Source organism: Ursus arctos, unplaced genomic scaffold, assembly GCF_023065955.2.
Source record: "Ursus arctos isolate Adak ecotype North America unplaced genomic scaffold, UrsArc2.0 scaffold_11, whole genome shotgun sequence".
Lineage (NCBI taxonomy): Eukaryota > Metazoa > Chordata > Mammalia > Carnivora > Ursidae > Ursus > Ursus arctos.
The window spans coordinates 63,756,680-63,776,961 of record NW_026622775.1 but is presented as its reverse complement, the minus strand read 5'-3'; the positions used below and the strand labels follow the sequence as shown (position 1 = coordinate 63,776,961).

The 20,282-nt window shown below is 35.4% G+C and overlaps 1 protein-coding gene across 9 annotated transcripts in view; it reads left to right on the top strand.

Annotated features, from left to right (window-relative positions):
- Positions 1 to 20,282, top strand: part of HMBOX1 (homeobox containing 1) — a 187,135-nt gene that overhangs the window by 113,885 nt on the left and 52,968 nt on the right. For all 9 annotated transcript variants that reach the window (XM_026518918.4, XM_026518915.4, XM_026518914.4 and 6 more), the window contains exons 5-6: positions 5,527 to 5,637; positions 15,887 to 16,040. In XM_026518918.4, the coding sequence (XP_026374703.1) occupies positions 5,527 to 5,637; positions 15,887 to 16,040 (265 nt within the window). The remainder of the gene's footprint in view (positions 1 to 5,526; positions 5,638 to 15,886; positions 16,041 to 20,282) is intronic.

The window sequence follows — 20,282 nt, the reverse complement described above, 5'->3', positions numbered from 1 at the left end:
ATGCATATGTTCACCTTTAGTAATTATTTCTGCCTACCCTTCGTTTACATATGCTTGGAATGATCTTATGAGTGTGGTTATTTCTAAATGGTAAGAATTTGAATGTGTGTTTTTTAATTAGCTTTCTTCTTAATTTGTCTTTTCTCTAAATTGCTTATAGTTCTTTTTAATAATGAGCATGTATTACAAAAAGAAAGTCAGACTTTCAAAATAAGTTTTATAGTATTCAGTAATGAGAATGTAGGGAGACAGTCTCATCACTATTGGTTAGAGTATAAAATTCGGTACAACCTTCTTTGGCTTTGGGGGACAATCTGGTATTTGTCTGTCACAAACTTAAGTGCTCATATGCTATGAATCAAAAGTTCCAATTTTGTAAATCAATCCTAAGACATCCCATTCATATGCACAAAGATATGCATAGAGTATTTATTGCATCGTCATTTATACTGGTAAACCATTAGCAACAACTGAAATGTTTAATAATGGGTAAATGTGTAAGTGGATTGTAGTGTAGAATACAATATAATCATTAGAATGATGAAGATTCATTATGTACTACATGAGAAAATTCCAGTTATGTGAGAAACATACTTGTTATATATAGAATAACTATAAATGTGTGTTTAAAAAAACTTAGATGTATATATGTGTACATGTTTATGTGTTAAGTGCACAGGAAGGAATCTGGAAGGATTCACACCAAATAAACCTCTAGGATAGGAAATAAGAGAAATGTTGGAATGGAGGATGGATTTTTTTTCCTGCATGTTTATGAATTGTTTTTATAGAGAATGTGTTTTAAATTTTGAGATATAACTCTGGTTGCACTGAGATGACTGAAGTTCTCAAGTAGAAAATTATTGAAGAATCACATTTCACTTTTTGAACTGTGAAATGATCTTATAATTAAGAAGGATCTGATTATGAGGATTTTGCTTGGTAAATTTTAGATGGCTTGTTCTTTTATCAAAGTTATTTCAGTTATCCAGGCAAAGGAGGCTGAGATTCTGAACTGCAGGAATGAGAATTGGAGAGAACATAAAGAGAATTTTAAGAAGTGATTAGATATGGTAATCATGTAAGAATTGGAGGGAGGAGCAGAGTGGAAGGTAGAATTGAGATGGGGGACACAGGAGGAAGAGCAGATTTAAAGGAAGAAGATATGAATTAAGTTAACGATATTGAAGACCTGTAGCAGATGGTTTGAAAGAACAGTCTGGTGCTCTGGAAGTCATTGGCATTTAGAATTTTAAAATCATGATTGTTGATAGTTGTGATAACCAAAGGAAGAGTATAGAATGAGAGAAGATTCTTAGAGATGGAACCCTGGGGACACTGACTAAAAAGTTGCATTGGATAGTTGTATCTAACATTTCAAGGATGAAGATGATGTGATTGGTCAGTAGCGTTGCATTGCACAGGAAGTGGAAGGAAGGGAAAACATTCAAATTAGTAGTATTAGAGATTTTGACCATAATGGATTGTGGTAGAGAGCCCTCTAGTGGAAGGGAGCATTGCGTTTGAGGAACTGGAAGGAGCATGATGAAGGGGAAGCCCAGAAAAGAATGTGAATGAGACTGGCATTTTTCGTCCTTTGAATACAATGTGACCAATCAGTTTCTCAGTGGAAAGAAATTAATGGGGGGTTAGTTTTAGTATCTCAGTGTAAGAGAGTTATGAAAGTTATATGTGAATTTTTCTTCTGCCTTGTGAAAGGTGGAGAAGAGGTTTTGAGGAGCTAAAACATGTGGAGAATGACATTTTTTTTTTCAGCAGTGGGAGGGGAGTTAGGGAATTTTTCTCCCAAGGAGAAGTACCAAAGCAGACAGTAAAGAAAAGCAGCAGGGTCTTTTGACACCTAGATCAACTAAAGTTGCAAAGGCTTGGACCAGGCACAGAAGGATAAGTGTTACAGGAAACTTATTTATCAGCAAGCTGCTAATTAAGAAAAGTCACTGCAAGATGTGTTATTGTACATATTTAGTTTTTATAGTGCCTCTTCTAGAAAAACAAAACTACTTGCTTTATTACTTTGTTTTCTATATTTATTACATGAAAACTGTTATTAAACATACAGGGAAGACATTCTTTATTTCCTCCTCACACAAAAGACTGGATAGGGAAGATATTCTTTATTACTTTCTTTCCTTTTGTTTTATTAAATTAATAATTACACATGGAGAAAATTGTGGAACAACATATGTTAACAGTTAACATTGCTTACCTCAGGGGAATTGACGAGAGAGGGCTGAAATTAACTTCTTTTTGCACCTATCTGTTGTTTAACTTCATTACAGTGTTTTTAAAGCAACCAATAAAGCATGTAGTGATTATAGGGAAAGGCTAAAAATAAAATAATACATATTTGTTGGAAGATTAAGAAAATAATATAAAGGTATGCAATGTAGGAAGAGTCTGCCACTGTAAATTTCTGTTGTGTATCTTTGGCTATGTATAAACTTTTGTTACTTACTATACAAAACAGAATGTAGATTATGTAAAAATATATTCCTAAAACTATATACTTTTTCATTTATATCATGAGCATCTTTCCATATTGCTACATAACCAATTTATTTTTTTAAACACAGCATAGAATTTTGAAAACTTTGGGGGAAAACTTTTTTTTTTTTTTAAGATTTTATTTATTTATTCAACAGAGATAGAGACAGCCAGCGAGAGAGGGAACACAAGCAGGAGGAGTGGGAGAGGAAGAAGCAGGCTCATAGCAGAGGAGCCCGATGTGGGGCTCGATCCCAGAACGCTGGGATCACGCCCTGAGCCGAAGGCAGAGGCTTAACCACTGTGCCACCCAGGCGCCCCGGAAAACTTTTTTTTTAATTGAAATATATACAGAGAAAAGTGTCCAAGCTTAATGACTTTTACAAAGTGAAGACACATGTATAACTATCATCCAGATCAAGATCAGTAACAATGCCAGGGTACCTGGGTGAGTCAGTAGGTTGGGCACCTGCGTTGGGCTCCCTGCTTGGTGGGGAGTCTGCTTTTCCCTCTCCTCCTCCCCCTGCTCATGCACTTGTGGTCTCTCTCTCTCTCTGTCTCAAATAAATAAATAAAATCTTTAAAAAAAATCGGTAACAATGCTGATCACTATATAACCCTTCTTCTTCCTGCCTCCCAGTTAATCAATCTTCCTCCCATCCATAGGTAACCACTCATATAGATAAGTCGTGTCTGTTTTTTAACTGTATATAAATTGAGTCATACAGTCATGTGTGGCTTTTTTAGGTGTGTGTCTTTGGGGGGGGGCTATATTATTTTTGTGAGATTTATTTATGTGGTTTCATGTAGCAGTGGTTTATCCTTTTTCTATTTGATATGGTAGTCTTTAGTAGAATGCATAAATCATGATTTTTATGTATTATGTTGATGGGTGTTTGGGTTGTTTCAGATTGGGGATTATTATGAGTAATGCTTCTGTAGGCCTGTATGCGTACAAGATGTACATGCCTTTTGCCCCACATTTCTGTTGAGTATGTACAAGTTTCTGTGCTATGTATCAAGGAAAGAAATTGCTAGACCATACAGTATCCATATGTTCACCTCTACTAGATACTGCCCAGTTGTTTCTCAAAGTGGCCCTGACATCTTACCCTTCTGTCAACAGTGTGAGAGTTCCATATACCCTATGTCCTTGCCAACACCTGGTATTGATGGTTTTTTGTTTGTTTGGTTTGTTTTTGATGGCTGATTTAGAACATTTTAAAAGTCTGCCCAGTATTTCATTTTGTAAATAGACCATAATTTAATCTCCTTTTGATGGGCTTTTGCCCTCTTCCTCCACTACAGCACAGCCAGAACCTGGACAGCTCCAATATCTAGTGGGCTCTGTGATCTGTCTGCAGAAGATTCAATACTGGAAGTTTCAGAATCTCTGTATATTTTTTTTCTTAACAGATTTTTCTCAAATTTCCTGTTTCTGAGTAGTATGGTACCAATATGAAGAATGCATATAAAATAGTTTCATTCGATGACATGAAAACCAGTTTTGCTTTTATGGTGGTAAATGGTTGCTTTTTCACTCTTGTTTAAAAGTAATGTAAAAAGTAGTATAATGTCTGAAACTAGACTTTTGGTGAAGGCATTGCTAAATAGCCAATTTAATTATCCAGAATAATTTGCATTCTCTTAGAACAAGCATACAGTGCTAGTTGCCAGCACCTGCATCACATAGATCCTCAGTCCATTGGAAAACTACTGTGTGAATTACTTGAGAATGTAATCACTTAGGTTTTGGAAAACTGACTTTCACCCTTTGAAAGTGAAAGGTATTTCCAATCAGAGAAACATGATTCAAACCCCAGCCTTTCTTTTAAGAGATCTCCTCTCCCCAGTTTCCTTCATTTTCTTGTAACATAGGTTTTTAAAGTATGAAACTCTGGGGGCTTGCTTTTAATGAGTTAAATGTGATCACCAGACCTCCTGCTGCTTCTAATGTTAGGAGGTGTGTTACTTCCTGATAACCACTCTTCCTGTTGTGCATTATAGCTTTAAACAGGTGTTGGCCCAGGTGGCATTCAGTACCATCCAGTTACCATAAGTAATTCCTTGGGAGAATTTAGATACCGTTAACCCTCTATGATAGCTGAATAGTCTTTTGGAAAGTGCCTTATGGGCGTATAAGACGGTTTTATCTTTCCTATTCTTTGCTTTTGCCAGTTGTGTGTTGAATTATTCATTTTTGGAATAGCTGTAATGACCAGAAGAAGCATGTGATTCTCATACTAGTAAGTTTTAGTCATGCTTTTTTACTTTCACATGTGGAGGTTTTTCACATTTCTAATTAATTGCTGTCAAGAACTTCTTAGAGGTAGCTGAAAACTACTGCTTTATATTCTGTTCAGTTTTTTTATAAGTCTGTGTCTTAGAAAAATGTCTTTACCTCTTGAGATTTCTTAAGAGGTCATATTGCAGCATAACACTAAAATTCTTCCAATTCTTTGTTATCTGTAGTAATAGTAACGAGTCTGAAAATGCCTATGTGAATTAACAAATAAGCCAGAAACCTTATGGAAGAGGCTGTTTTCAATAACCTCTCTCAGGCTCTAAATCTTTTTTTCTCAGTGTTGATAATGAATAGCAAAACTTGCTGGCTTGATTTTTTTTCTTCTCAGTATCTGGTAAAAGTTTTATTCTAATATTCTCAACCAGGATTGGGCTGCAGGTGGTGGTGGTAGGAGTACAAATCTAATCAACTTCCAACATATAACTATTAATTAGGAATCTCTTCATTTATCTCACATGAACCTAGCCTATGGATTAATTTTAGAGACCACTTTCATGTCTTTGTTAATAAAATGCTTTGACCTCTAGATCATTTCTGAGTATGTTCTAGCCAGTGCAGTCAGCCTTTACAAAGAAGTCCAATATTAGACAGTTTTGCTCGAATTGCTGCTTATAGAGTAACACAGAGAATTAAGAACCCAGTAACCTAGAATCAGCAGAACCCTCAGCTTCCCTGTACTTTCAGTACTCGCAACAGCTGTTTCTCTTTCTGCACAGGTATCAGTCAGAGCCGGATCTCTCACTGGCTGTTGCAGCAGGGATCAGACCTGAGTGAACAGAAGAAAAGAGCATTTTACCGATGGTATCAACTTGAGAAGACAAACCCTGGTAAATATCATTTCCTTATTTTATTGCATCTGAAGACAAATGTAATTAATTACTTTATTAAATCTGTGTGCTGACTGATCTTCACTAAGGTGATTTCGTATTTTACTGTTGTTCCTTTTTCCCAAAGAGCACTCTTGTCTATGACCATACCACTCTGAATGTGCCCAATCTTGCCCAAAGAGCATTAACTGTAAAACCTAAGCGCTGATTATACCATTTTTTAGTTTAGTGTCTAATACTATCTAGTCATTTTCACTCCCTCCAGGGCACCTCTTTGTTTCCAGGTTATATGCTATTTCTAATGATAGTTTGAAAGACAGGTCATGATTGTCAGGGGCTGTTTTCTTTTTTTCGACTGTAGGTACACACATAAGTTTCCATATCTGGTTTTTTTGGTAAATATTAGTAATGTAAATTTCATACTTTTAATTAGTTATTCCTATACTGTGTCAATGATCCCTGCTAATGATTTTCTATTTCTGATTACCTGGGTGATGAGCATGTCTTTGGACTTTGGGGTGATGCTGCCCTGACAGCTTTGGAAGCAGCAATAGGTTGGAAAGTGGAATGAAATCTGAAGGAAAAAGTTCACTAAAACCTTTATGTCTGAAGTTGCCAGAAATAGGCATGATCTATTGTAGGATACTTTTAACAAGTGTTATATGAAGTTGTGTGGCAGCCTGTCTTTAATCTATACATTACACAGACTGGTGGCGATGAGGCTGATCTCAAGTTTAGTCTTATGATCAGAGAAATATCTTCTATAATGCTATAGCATTAAAGCCTTTGCTTATTATAGATTAAATCATCAGTTGGAATATTGCATATTGAAGACTTAGCTAATAATAGCTAAGTCAATAGCATTGACTGTGAGGTGGAAATAATGTTAGAGAAACATTTGTGTGTGTGTGTGTGTGTGTGTGTGTGTGTGTGTTAAAGATCACATTCTTAATCTGAAAGGCCCAGGCAGAACAAAACAGAACAGACCATATCAGCCTCTCTACAATGAGTTTTTTTTTTTTTTAATCTACCCTGCCCCCCGGTTTGTATTTTGAAGTGTTTCAGATATACAGAAGAGTTGAAAGACCAGCACAGTGAACGCCTGTTGACTCTCTTCTTAAGTACAAGAATTGTTAACATTTGCTCTATTTGCCTTATCCCTAGAAAATAATGAATAAATTTAAAAATCTGTGTGTACATGCATATGCATGTATACGCATCTTTCTCTTCAGCATTCATCTCCTAAAAAAGGGGCAATCGCCTGCATAACCACAGTCTTTTACCACATCTAAGAAAATTAATAATAATTCCATATCATCTAACATCTAGTTTATTTTCATATTTCTCTAATTGTTATAAGAATGTCTTTTTTTAATAGTATCTGATTTAGGTGGACAAATTGGAATTTGTTGATATATGTCTCTTTAGACTCTTAAATCTAGTCACTCAAACTTTTTTTTTTTATAACATATATTTTTTAAACCATCTAATGTTACAGAATGTCCCATATTCTGGATTTTTCTCTTTCCTCTTAGCGTCAGTTTACTAATTCTTCTATAGCCCCTGTATTTCCTGTAAACTAGCAGTTAGGTTTAGAGGCTTGATTAGATTCAGGTTAAACATTTTTGGCAAGAACACTTCATAGATTATTTAGAGAGGGCATGTAGTAATGTCGACAATGTACTTTGAAATGCATCAAAATAAAATGGATAAGGAGATGGATAGATAATGTGATAAAGTGAGTGCGTAAAATATTAGATGATTTGAGTATAGATTTTCATCATAAAATTCTTTCATTGTTGCTGTATGTGTGTTTGAAAATTTTCACAATAAAACATTGGGGTTGCTTTGTCGGTAACATTTACATCATATATCAAGAGGCATGTAATGTCAGGTTGTAGCACTACCATAAGCTAAGTTTGATCATTTGTTGAAGTAATGACCACCAGATCTTGTCTTTGCAGTTTGTAAATAATCTATAGGGCATCATTTTGCTGCTGGATGGATATCCTCTTCTACAGCAACCTTTTGTCAGTGGTCTTAGCACCATTGATAATGCTTACCTAAATGAGTTATTCCATTGGGGATTGCAAAATGATGGAGATCTTATTTAGCATTCCTTCAGCATTTATTAGCTAGTAGTTTTTCTGCAAAGAACTTTCATTTTTAGGTATTCTTCTAATGATAGCTAGATATGTAAGCAAATCTCTCAAAATACTGATTCTTGTTACTGCCATTAGCGAAATGTTCTAAAGCAGCACTATTCAGTGGGAATATAATGCAAATGACACATAATTTAAAATTATCTAGTAGCCACATTTTAAAAAGTAAGAGATAGCTAAAATTAATTTTAATAATTTTATTTAGCAAATATGTATTGGCACTTCAACATTTAATCAGTACTTTAAAAAATTACTGAGACCTCTTTCTCTCTTTTTTTAATTAGGCTCCACACCTAGTGTGGAGCCCACCGTGGGGCTTGAACTCAACCCTGAGATCAAGACCTGAGCTGAGATCAAGAGTTGGACACTTAACCAACTGAGCCACCCAGGCACCTCTCCCTTTTTTTCTTTCTTTCCTTCCTTCCTTTCCTTCTCCCTCCCCTCCTTCCTTCCTTCCGTCCGTCCGTCCTTCCTCTTCTATCTCTTTCCCGTCCTTCCTTCCTCTTTCTTTTTGTACTAGGTTTTGAAATCTAGTGTGTATTTTACACTAGCATATAGCATTTCCAATCAGCCACATTTCAGGTGCTCAAAGGCCACATGTGGCTAGTGGCTACCATATTGTGCAGTCTTAAGCGAAATCATACTTGAAGCAACACTTCAAACTCAGCTGTAAGCAGTCTTTCCAAAGACATTACTTTTCCCATGACTCACAACAGCAAAGCAAATCAGATGGCGAGTAACAAAAACTTGGCAGTTGGTCTGCTTGATAGAGCAGCTTAGGCTGATAGCAAAGGTTTGGCTAGGTAAATAAGGAACTGTACCTAGGGCTTTCATAAACCTGGTCACATTGCAGCAGTTGACTGCCATGAGGGGAACACCAAAGGGATTTGTCAAGATGTTCAAAAATGTATAGGGCAGAACAGTGAAGAATTTGGAGGACCCAAACTAGCCAACTGTGTCAGGCAATCAGCCTCCATTAAGAGAAGGGATTTTTTTGTCCCTTGGATTTGGCACTTAGAACAGTGCCTTGACTTATAATCTGATCACAGTTGGTGAGGCTAAATTCCCATCCCACACTGGGATTTCAAGGCTGGGCTCAATCCCAGGCAGGGACTAGGATACCAGGAAAATGAATTCACCAGAAAGAGGAAGGGAACTAAGGTATAACTCTCAGGCCTCTGCAGCTGATCTGATAGCACTGCCAGCTGCAGGATACTGCTATCAGAACCTAGTTTTTAGCCCTGGGGTGATATAATGTTCTTCTGAAGCTGTTTTATTAAAAAATTGTTTTTGTTTTTGATCTTTTTTTATTTCAATTTGTCTTGGAACCAGAGTTAGGCTAAACCATCATCAGGAAATTGGAGGAAGGTGGAACTAGGGCATTAAAACAGGAAAATGGGAAAGGACTAACAACATTCATCCAGCTGTTGATAAGGAGTTGCTATCTTTAAGGAGATAGTACCTCCTTTTAAGAATAAGTTCCCGTAGGAACACCTGGGCTGACTCAGTTGGTGGAGCATGCGACTCTTGATCTGGGGTTGTGAGTTCGAGCCCCATGTTGCGTGTACAGTTTACTTAAAAATAAATTAAAAAAAAAATAAGTTCCCCTAATATGCATTTGCTTTTCAATGAAGTTGTATTGCTGATTATCCCCTTTTTAAAGGACTTTCTATTTTTTATTTGAAAACCAAATTCATAGGGGTTCTGTAGGACAGAATTTAAACTTAGCTGAAGAGAAGAGGATAATTTATAATTGTCAGTTGGTAGTTTTCATAGCATCAACAGTAATTGGATATTAGTGATTAAAATTTAATATTTAGAAGCTATTCTTTGCATTTTTACCTTTATTATAAGACCTAATATAATAGAATTGTTTCTAGGTGAATGCAGCTTTGTTGACTTTAAAAATAACTTTTGAGAGGCGCCTGGGTGGCGCCTGAAGGCCTCTGCCTTCAGCTAAGGTCACGATCCCAGGGTGCTGGGATTGAGCCCCATGTTAGGCTGCTGTTCAGCAGGGAGTTTGCCTCTCCCCCTGCTTATGTTCTTTCTCCCTCTCTCTCTGTCAAATAAACAAATAAAATCTTTAAAGTAAAATAACCTTTGATTTTAGCTAAAGAATTATATTGTTTCTTCTTCATGGATACTTTGAAACTACTATTCTATTTGGATAAGAAGAACTAAAATTATGTTAGCACCTAAAAATAGCTTAGCCACTGTCTGGTCATTAAGTGCTTATAGTACATGAGAATCTGCTTTGCAGGTCAGTGCAGAAGTGATTGAAATCTACCTAAATGTCCCTCAGTCACAAACTGGTTATCTGTACAATGAAATAGTGTGGAGGCTATATAGCTATTTTTTTAAAGGAGGGCTTTGTATGAATTGAATTTCTGTGTAGTAATATCAAATTCATAAGTGAATAAAGTAAGGTGCAAAACAATAGATATAGTATACTGTCACTTATATAGAAGGAATACATACACACATACATATGTATATATATATATATGCTTTTGTAAACACAGAACATCTCTAGCAGGCTATAGAGCTAAGGAAGGCTCTATAGAGACTCTGAGAGACTGGAAATACAGGATGGCAGGGAGACTGTTAACTATATAATCTTTTGTGTCCTTGTAAATTTTGTACTTGCACTATATATTCAAAAGGTACATATAAAGTTTCATGAAAAGGAGAAAGGGAGGAAGAAGGTAAAGAAGGAAGGGGGGAAGGAGAGAGAGAGAGAGAGAGGCAAAAAAGAAATTAATCTGCCTTGTTAACAGCTTTCAAGATAGAAAAAAACTGAAGAACCTAGGTTCACATAGTCCAGACCTGCTTATTGATAGGAAGTTCTTTTATTTCACAAATTTTACTTGCTCATCAGAATAAATGTAAACATTACCGTCCCATTGCTATATTCTGGGGGAAAATGTAAGCATTTAGAAAATAAATAAAAAATGTCTGTATATTCTGTGCTTCTATTCTTGGGCTCAGTGCATTTCTCTCTGTATACTATGATTGAAGTTCTTCTCTTTTTCAACCTCTTCACTCTGGATCCATTTGGATACAGAATTTTTTTTTTTTTTTTTTGTCTCTCTTTAAGTGGACTTAGCAAGAAAAATAATAGAGTGATATTTAGGTTATTTTTACTGATAATCCAATAGTTATAGATATATTGTAGTTCTCTGATAAACAGACCCATCATTAGAATTTCCCAGCATACCCCAAAGCCTGCCAAAGAGTATGAATAAAATAGACTGATGGAAACTGATCAAATATATTTTAACTTGTTTCTTATGAAAACATTTACAAGAAAATGCCTATTTTTTAAAAGAAGTGGGTACTAAATTCAGCATGGTTGACATCAGAAACCCCTTTATTTAATCAAATTAAGCTCAGCAGTCTTTTCCCTTGTCTAATTTAAACATTACTATAGCAGACAGGGTTTGCTGAGTTCCTCTTGGCTCATGGCACTGATTCTGCCTATTTCTAAATTAAATAAAGTTTGCCAGGAGACTCATACAGAAAGCACATGAAGTAAATTTGGAGATCAAAAGTAATGGCCTCCTCCCTTCACTATTGCAGAGTGTCAGAGCCTCAGGGAAATCATGTGTGTGTCATACGGGATGATGAGAAATTTTTTTTTGGTGAAGCTAGTTTCTGTGAATGGGATAGTAATGACATGCTTGTAGTCATATTCTATTAGTGGACTGGCAAAGGCTCATTCAGAAGTAAATCTGATAAGAAAATTATCATATATACAAAGAGAACATTTATCAAAATTTAAAAATCTATCAGCAAATTAGGAAGAGACTTTTTTTTCCCTCTTGGATTTAGAGTTGCTAGATAAATGTGCAAAATTTTGCTCTTAATGAGAGCACAGATACAAGATGGAAAAAAAAATATTTCTGTAAAGAAAATAGGTAACACGTTTCCTGTGGGAAATGTTCCCACATTCCTGCATTCTAGTATCTTTGTATTTTTCTGTCAGAGTCTATAATTTTGAACCCATTCTTGGGTTATTCATTGCTCTCCATCCACTTTGACTAAAGCAAGATTAACTAAGGTTTCTAGAACAAATCTGTGTTTATTGGAGTGTTTACAGAATGCTGCTTGTGCTATTTTTAAATACTTCTACGTTGAAAAGAAAAAGGAGCAAAGAAAAAACCCTCAAAAGTAATGTGGTAGTATTATGTTTCAAATTCAGTATGTTTACGAGTTTGAAATTATTGAGTTTCCACCCGTCTGTGCATAGTTGCCTTGATTTCTTTTAAAGTAATTTATTTCACCTAAATTTCCTTTGTATAGAAAAATTGGATAATATAGAATATTATAAGGAAGCATAGTTACATGACCAATAAACCCCAATACCAAGAAAGAACCATTATTATCAGTTAATTTATTTTCTTCAATCTCATGATTAAGATTCTTTGTATTCTTTGTTTTATTTTTACCCATTTATCACTCAACTAAGAAAACATGCCATGGTTATAATGTAGCCTACTAATTATAATTTACTGACCTATTTCCTGTCTTTCACCCACCGAAGCCCTAAAATTATCCTTTTACCAGAAGCCAGGCTTTGGATGAGAGGACCTACTGCCTTACCCAGTCTGTTTTTACCTCTGTCTTGTTCAGGCATGATAGCTGCTTGGCTCTGCTTTGGACCTCTTATCATGGCTTTTGAACAAAATTTATATAATATAACTTAGGTATATTCCAGAGCCCTTATTATGCTGAAATTCCTGTTTGCATTCAGAAAAGTACCAAAACAAAGACTTCGAACCTTCCAACCCTGTATTTTCTCCTTATGCCTAAACTTTGTTCACTTTGATGCAAATGTAATGTAACTGTAAAACTTTGATATAAATTCAGCATGTAAATGAATGAGTATGGCTATGTTCCAGTAAAACTTTATTTAAACTATGGCAGCCGGCCACAGTCTGCCATATATTTAAGCCATGAGTCTCTAAAGCATTGTGTGATGACATGCTTGTCCGTTTGAGGAAGAAGTTAAATATTTACTTTATGTCACACACATCAGGAAATCATATATCTGTTAAGGGTTTAAACAATAAGAAAACTATAAAAATATTCTGAATGACACAAAACATATTGACCACAAAAGAAGAGGTTGACAAATGTGCCTACATAAGATTTAAGATCAGAAAGCACACCATAAATAAAGATAAAAGACGAATGACAAACTGGAAAAAAAGTTGCATTCTGTGTGTCTAGCAATTGGTATTGTTTCAACACACCAGTAAGATGAATAACCCAAAAGAAAAGACAAAAGATATAAATTTACAAGAAAAGATATATAAAGTAAACAAGAAAAGATGCTCATTCTTACTAATAGTGAAATCTCTATGTTAGGGGAAGTTTTTCTGCCTGCCAAATTTATAAATGTGAATAATTAGTAATACTCATAATACTCAGTGTGTTGGGAAATGTGGGGACATAAACAACTGGAGATGGTTATAATGTCTTACATTTGTTTTATATTATTGTGCAACAGATTACCATACAACTTAGTAGCTAAGAACAGCAAACATTTATTATCTCACAATTTCTGTGGGTCAGGAATCTAGGAGTGGCTTACCTAAGAGGGTTCTGCTCAGAGTTCTCATGAGGTTATGGTCACGCTGTCAGCCATCTAGACAATCTGCCACTGACCACTACCTTTGAGTGTTTGCAGGCCCCAGTTTCCTTCCTGCCTGTTGCCAGGGATTTCAAGTTCTCTCCACGTGAGCTCCCTGAGTGTCCTTACAACTTGGCAGCTATTTTTCCCCTGAGCAAGTGATCTAAGAGAGCAACTAAGACAGACACCGTGGTGTATTCTATAATCTAATGTCAGAAATGACATATCATCACTTCTACCATATGTTATTGGCCACACAGACTAATCCTGGTATATAGTATGGGAAGAGACTACACAACAGGGTGAATACCAGGAGGCAGGGATCCTCTGGAACCATCTTGGGGGCTGACTACCACATGGCTGTATTAGTACTTTATGCCTAGGGCCTTATTTCTCCCTGTCTGCTGGGTTATACAGTTCTCTATATGGTGTGTGCTGCAACTGGAACACCCAGAATGGCTTTTTTCCCCTCAACTGTGGCACCTGGGGGCTGGCTGGGCATCTTTCACCGCATGTGGCTAGTTTGGGCTTCCTTACAGTATCATAGTCTCAGGTTAGTCATAATTCTTATATGGCAACTGTCTTCCCCCAAAACCAGCATTGCAGAAGATCTAGTTAGAAGGTGCAAAGGGTCTTATGACCTAGACTCGAACTGTTTCCATTTTCTGTTGTCAAAACATGTCACAGGACCAGCTTAGAATTCAAGGGCCTGATTAGCAGGAGGTGCGACTTATCATGAAGGGCCATCTTTGGAACCTTTCCAGGAAGTTATGCTTTGGAGAGATGATGCTGGCTTATTCTAAAGCTAGTTGAAGTAATACAAATTGACCCGATTCTGGATATACTTTGAAGATAAAGTTGACAGGGTTTGCTATGGACTAGATATATGGTATATGAGAGAAATAGAGAGGTCAAAGATGAATCTGAGAATTTTGAGCCAAGCAATTTGAAGAATAGGGATGCCATTTACTCAGATGGGAAGGGCTGCAAGACAACAGGTTTGGAGAGGAAAATCAGGGTTCGTTATATTGGGCCTCTATATAACAGAATGCCTATAAATATGTAGCTATTAAGGGGGATCTACAAAGAGATCTGTATGTAGGAAAGTAGAAATACTACCCAAGGTATTAATTACAAGGTACAATAAATAAAGTATGACTCTTGTTATGAAGAAATAAATATGTATTTATTAATATGTGCATTATTCCACATAATTCTAACAATTTCTAACCTGTCTTTCTAGGGGTGTATTAAGAGTTTGTATATTATTCCATAGGCAGTGGGAACTTTTTGAAGGCTTTTGGTCAGTGGAATGCTATGATCATAATTATGCTTTGGGAAGATGAATTGAACAGTATAAAGAATGAAGGAACAGTGGGAGATCCAGGGACTGAACTCTATGAACACATTTAAGTTCTTTGAAATAAAGTCTGCAGAGGTCAGAGACAATGTTTGGTTTTGTTGTTTTTGTTTTTTGGGTTTTTTTTCCTAGCTTCTAACCTAGAGCGAGCCAAAAGAAAGGGAGTAGGGGAGTTGATAAATGGTGAACTAATGAATACATGCATCATCAGCAGTTCATTGTTTGAGAAAAGGCTAGTCTAAATTAATAAAATATCCCAATTACATTTTCCCCCATTGGTTTTATTACATTCAAGAGGTAACAGAAAACAGTAGAGCTTTAACACTTAGTAGACCTATGGAGATCTTAGGTAACTAGTAGACTAAAATTATGTCAAATACTACCTTACTGTCTGATGCTATATTTGACTTTTTTTCTTTGAGAGTTTACAACAGTTAGAGTTATTTTAAATTCATCTCCTGCATACATTCTTTAAGGGCTCCATTTTCTCAATAACAAGAGCCCTTTGAGTGGTAATTAAAGGTTCTGATAGTATAGTGTATATTGTTCAAAAGATTAAAACCCTCAGATAGAAATTTCAAGAAAGATTTTTCAGAAGATAACTCTGATTAAGTTGTCATTGGTCCAAAGACCATACTTCCCTTTTCCCCTAAAGAGATAGATTTTGGGCTTTGGTTCAAAAGATGACATAAAAAAGGATAAAAGACAAGTGACCCAAAAAAACAAACAAAAAAAAGACATTACAAGGTAATTATTGATAAACTTTTTAAGGAAGAGTTTTTATCCCTTTGGATTTTTGTTTGGGTCAAATTATCCCCCCTCACACACACACCCACAGTGCAAGTTACTCCAGTGCCCGTAGCCTATGGCACAGAGGCTAGACAGTGGTTTCAAGGCAACATTTTGCATTGGCATGGGGCAGGCACCATGAGAGGCCCAGGGGTTGTTTTTTTTTTAAATGTAAATATCGAATGTATTTGGCTTGCAAGTTCCAATGGAAGGACAAAAATTTATTGTTGTTGAGTTCATTATATTTGTCATTGATTTTAATAAATTGCAAGATATTTGCTAAAAATGTCTTGTTTATTTCAGGGGCTACACTAAGTATGAGACCAGCCCCCATTCCAATAGAGGACCCAGAGTGGAGACAAACACCTCCCCCAGTCTCTGCCACATCTGGCACCTTCCGACTACGGCGAGGGAGTCGATTTACCTGGAGAAAGGAGTGCCTGGCTGTCATGGAAAGGTACACGTGTCCTTTCCCATGAGCAATCTCCCAACCTTAGGAAAAAGAGAAACCTTAGATAGATTTGGACACTTTCCAGACAAGTAATTTGGGATCCAGGTTCTATCTCTAAATGTATTTTGGAGTATTATAAATGCTATATTACTGAAATAAGATGATTTTACCATTGAGAAGTCATAAAACTGGAGTTAACACCTATGAATATCACTTAATGTTCTCAGTAATTTCGGAAACTTTAGAAGAATTTTTTAAATTTAAATCTTTATATTGTTTTTGGAAACACTCTTCAAAGTCTTATTTTCATCAAAAATATCGAATAGTTATAGAGGAGGCTGCTCAGATTTTACTTCTTCAGTCAGAAGTATGGCTTAAAGGAGCTTAGTCCGAAAGGTTTGAAATACACATTTTTACTTTGATTTGGTAATTTATTTTCTGACTATAGCGCCAATATCTGATCCATAGTAAGTACTCAGTATGTTTTAGACTGGAATTAGACCTTATCTTCAGTTTTCCTATCTGAAATGGTATAAATTAATTAAATATGATTATTAAATGTTCAGTGTATTTAGGATGGATCCTGTAGTAGAATTATCCTTTTAGTCTCCTACTTACAAGTAACGTGTATGGAATTTTGTTTCAATGGAGAGTTTTATATTCAATAGGTAATGTTTTCCATTGGAAAAGTATTTACTTCCTAAGATTAAATATAGAGAAAAAGAATATATTAGGCAAAGGTAAAAACAATTGAATTTTCATATTGAGATTTCACAATAATTTAAATAATGGAAAAGAATGGAATTGAGTGTTTAAAAACTGGGTTTAACTTCTAAGCTGACATAGAATACATATTTACATTGAACCAGCTTCACTTTTTTTTTTTTTTTCCACAATTATCTAATCTGACCAGTCGAATGGCAAACTGGAAAGAGCATTTGACTCAGTTAAAGACCTGTAACCCGGGTTTGGCTTTGCCATTTAACCGGCTGTGCAACTTTGTTCAGGTCACACACTCTGAGCAGTAACTTCTTCATCTATAAAATGAAGTGTTTCAATAGCCAGTAGTGAACCATGTCATCCAGGACTTTTGCCATCTCTCTTTCTGCCTCTTTCCTGATTATCTCCCAGCTCATTAGACATTAGTACCTAAAATAGAGAGAGATTGAAAATGCCAAATTTGAGGCCTTGGTTTTTGTTCTTGTGATTGGGTTGAAATTAAAAAGTTTGCTTAAAGTAGCCAGAATGAGACTGTAGATTATTCATTGCTGTTATCATATGTTGCTTTCCTTATTCTCGTTATTGTAAATTCTAGTAGAGGCCATTCATTGAATAACAAGTCCTTATATGCTTGAGCAGTAGAAGAGTAGAAGAGCCCTGACATTTACAGTCTGCTTTATTTTTCTCATCTAGGATCTTTGATTCTTCCAAAAAATTTCTTCAGAACTTACCACATAACAGATACGAATTTAAATAATATCAAACTTTAATTATTTGCAGCAGTATACGTTTTCCTCTGGTAACAAAATAAACTTTGGTATTAGTTTCTAGTTGGTGTAAGTTCTAATTTTGCTACTGATTGAACCATTTGATTTTTTCACGAAGACACCAATATACATTTATCACATAATGTCAGTATGAGGAAAGATTATTGTTAAAATTGGTAATATTAATAATGATAGGTGATATTCCTAATGCATTTTCAAAATTGAACCTCGCAAGCTTTGCAGTTATTTTTTTTTCCAAAGCAACAAAAACTACCCACAGAATCACAGTGATCAAATTTCAGTTACAGAAATATTGAGGGGTGCCTAGGTGGCTCAGTCGGTTAAGCATCTGACTCTTGATCTTGGCTCCAGTCTTGATCTCAGGGCTGTGAGTTCAAGCCCAGCCCCCCTAAAAAAAGATATGAGCATTTACCCTGTGTAAAACTCCCATTTAATCTTAATTTTCACCTTCTGGCCGTAATTTTAATTAATAAATGTTTTTAATCCAGGAATTGGTTATCTTTGGTCTAATTTTATCTTACTTGGCACAACCAGTAAGAAAATATGTCGTTTATTCCAGTAGTTGCAAAAATGCAAAAGCCTCTCAGAGTATTTAATAGCAGTGGGTCATGGTATGATTTCATTCTGGGAAAGTGGAACTTTTTCTTTTCTTTTTTTTTTTTTTAAAGATTTTATTTATTTATTTGACAGAGATAGAGACAGTCAGCAAGAGAGGGAACACAAGGAGGGGGAGTGGGAGAGGATAAAGCAGGCTCATAGCAGAGGAGCCTGATGTGGGGCTCGATCCCATAACGCCAGGATCGCGCCCTGAGCCGAAAGCAGACGCTTAACCACTGTGCCACCCAGGCGCCCCGGGACTTTTTATTTTCTAACATGGAATATAAAATTCCCTGGCCTCAGAGCAATGCATGATGTTTTTCAGTACACTGAATAGGTAATAAATATATATGCACTGACTGTAAAGCCAGCAAAGTACTAGGCTTACTCAAAATATTAGTATAAGTCCAAAATTATTCATTCTTTATAGCATACCCCAAGACAAATTTCGAATGAATCAAAAAAGTGAATCCATATAAAATAATAGAAGAAAATACGGGTACCCTGGAAATGGTGGAGTTTTTCCTAACTAGGACTCAAAATCCAAAATATGGGAAACGTTTGATAAATCTGATTATATACATTAAAAGAAAAACCTTGGGGAGAAAAAAAATGTGAGCAAAGTAAAAAAAGAAAAAGAAAAATTGGAAAAAATATTTGCTGCATATTATTATCCCTGATGTATAAACAACTTTTAAAAGAGAGAGACCACCAACTCTGTAGAAAACTAAAGATATCAGCAGAAAACCAAATGCACACGCCTCCTAAACATATAAAAAGATGTTCAATTTAACTTATAGTAAGAGAAATTCATATTAAAATTACACTGAGACACTATTCTTCTCCTATCACATTGGCAAAAATCCAAAAGTTCCATAACATTTTTTATTGATTGAGCTATAGGGAAATGGGCACTCTCATACATTGCTTGTGGGAATGCAAAATGTAGCAACTTCCATGGACAGGAATTTGACAGTATTGGGAACAATTACCCATGGATTTGCCCTTTGACTCAGCATTCTCACTTCTAGAAAATTATCCCAGAGATAAACTGACAAAAGTATAAATATAGCAGCCCTGTTTGCAATAATATCAAAATATTGAATACAACCTTTGTGTCTATTGGTAGTGGACTGGGTGAATAAATTACAGTGAATCCATACGTTGGATGCCCAGGTTCAAATAATAACAGTGCTATGAAGCAGCAAAAGAAATTAATTTTCCTTTCTACAGAATGAAAATCATACTGTGTCCTTCTGTACCATCACTACTAAATATTTTGTAAGGCTTTTTTTTTTTGTATTTTTTTAATCCATTGGAATGAATACTTTTCTATATACAGTGATCTTCAGAATATAATGTTAAAAAAACCAGTGTCAGTTGTATATAGTAGGCTATCGTTTATGTATTTGTTTATAATTTGTTTTAAGATGAAGGAATACACCATAAAATAAATAAAGTGGTTACCAATAGAAGAGAAAAAAAAACAGATTGGAGGGGGCAAGAATAGAAGCTCGACTTATCTAACTATACCATGTTTTCATATTGGGACCATGTAAATATTTTATGTAATTATAAGACAAAATTAGGTTGAAATGGGGGGAAGGTGACTCCTAAAAATAACTAAAATGAAACAAATGTGTGACCTAAACATTCATGAACTGTATCATATAACTTTATAACAGTATTTTGACTATGCTTCTTGGTCGGATACAGTTTAGGAATAAAAAGAACTACAAAAAAATCTTACCTTGCTTTACTAATGTTGGTAATATTGTTACTCAGGTACTTTTTTTATTTGTATAGATACAGATATAGGTAAGACAATCATGGTGTTATTAGTAGTCAAATTTTTCAGTGCAAAACAGATAAACATAAAATATCAGTAAAAGACTGTAATTTTGTATATGTGTGTGCATATACAAATTTATCTTGATTGTATTCTTTTAATAACAGCCTTATTGAGATACGATTCACCTAATAAAAGTGTACAATTCAGTGCTTCTTAGTGTATTTACAGTTATGCAACCACAATCAGATTTAGAATATTCTCTTCACCCCAAAAAAAACTCTTGTACCCTGTAGCAGTCACTCCTTTTTCCCCCATCTTCCCCAACCCTACATGACCATTAATCTGCTTTCC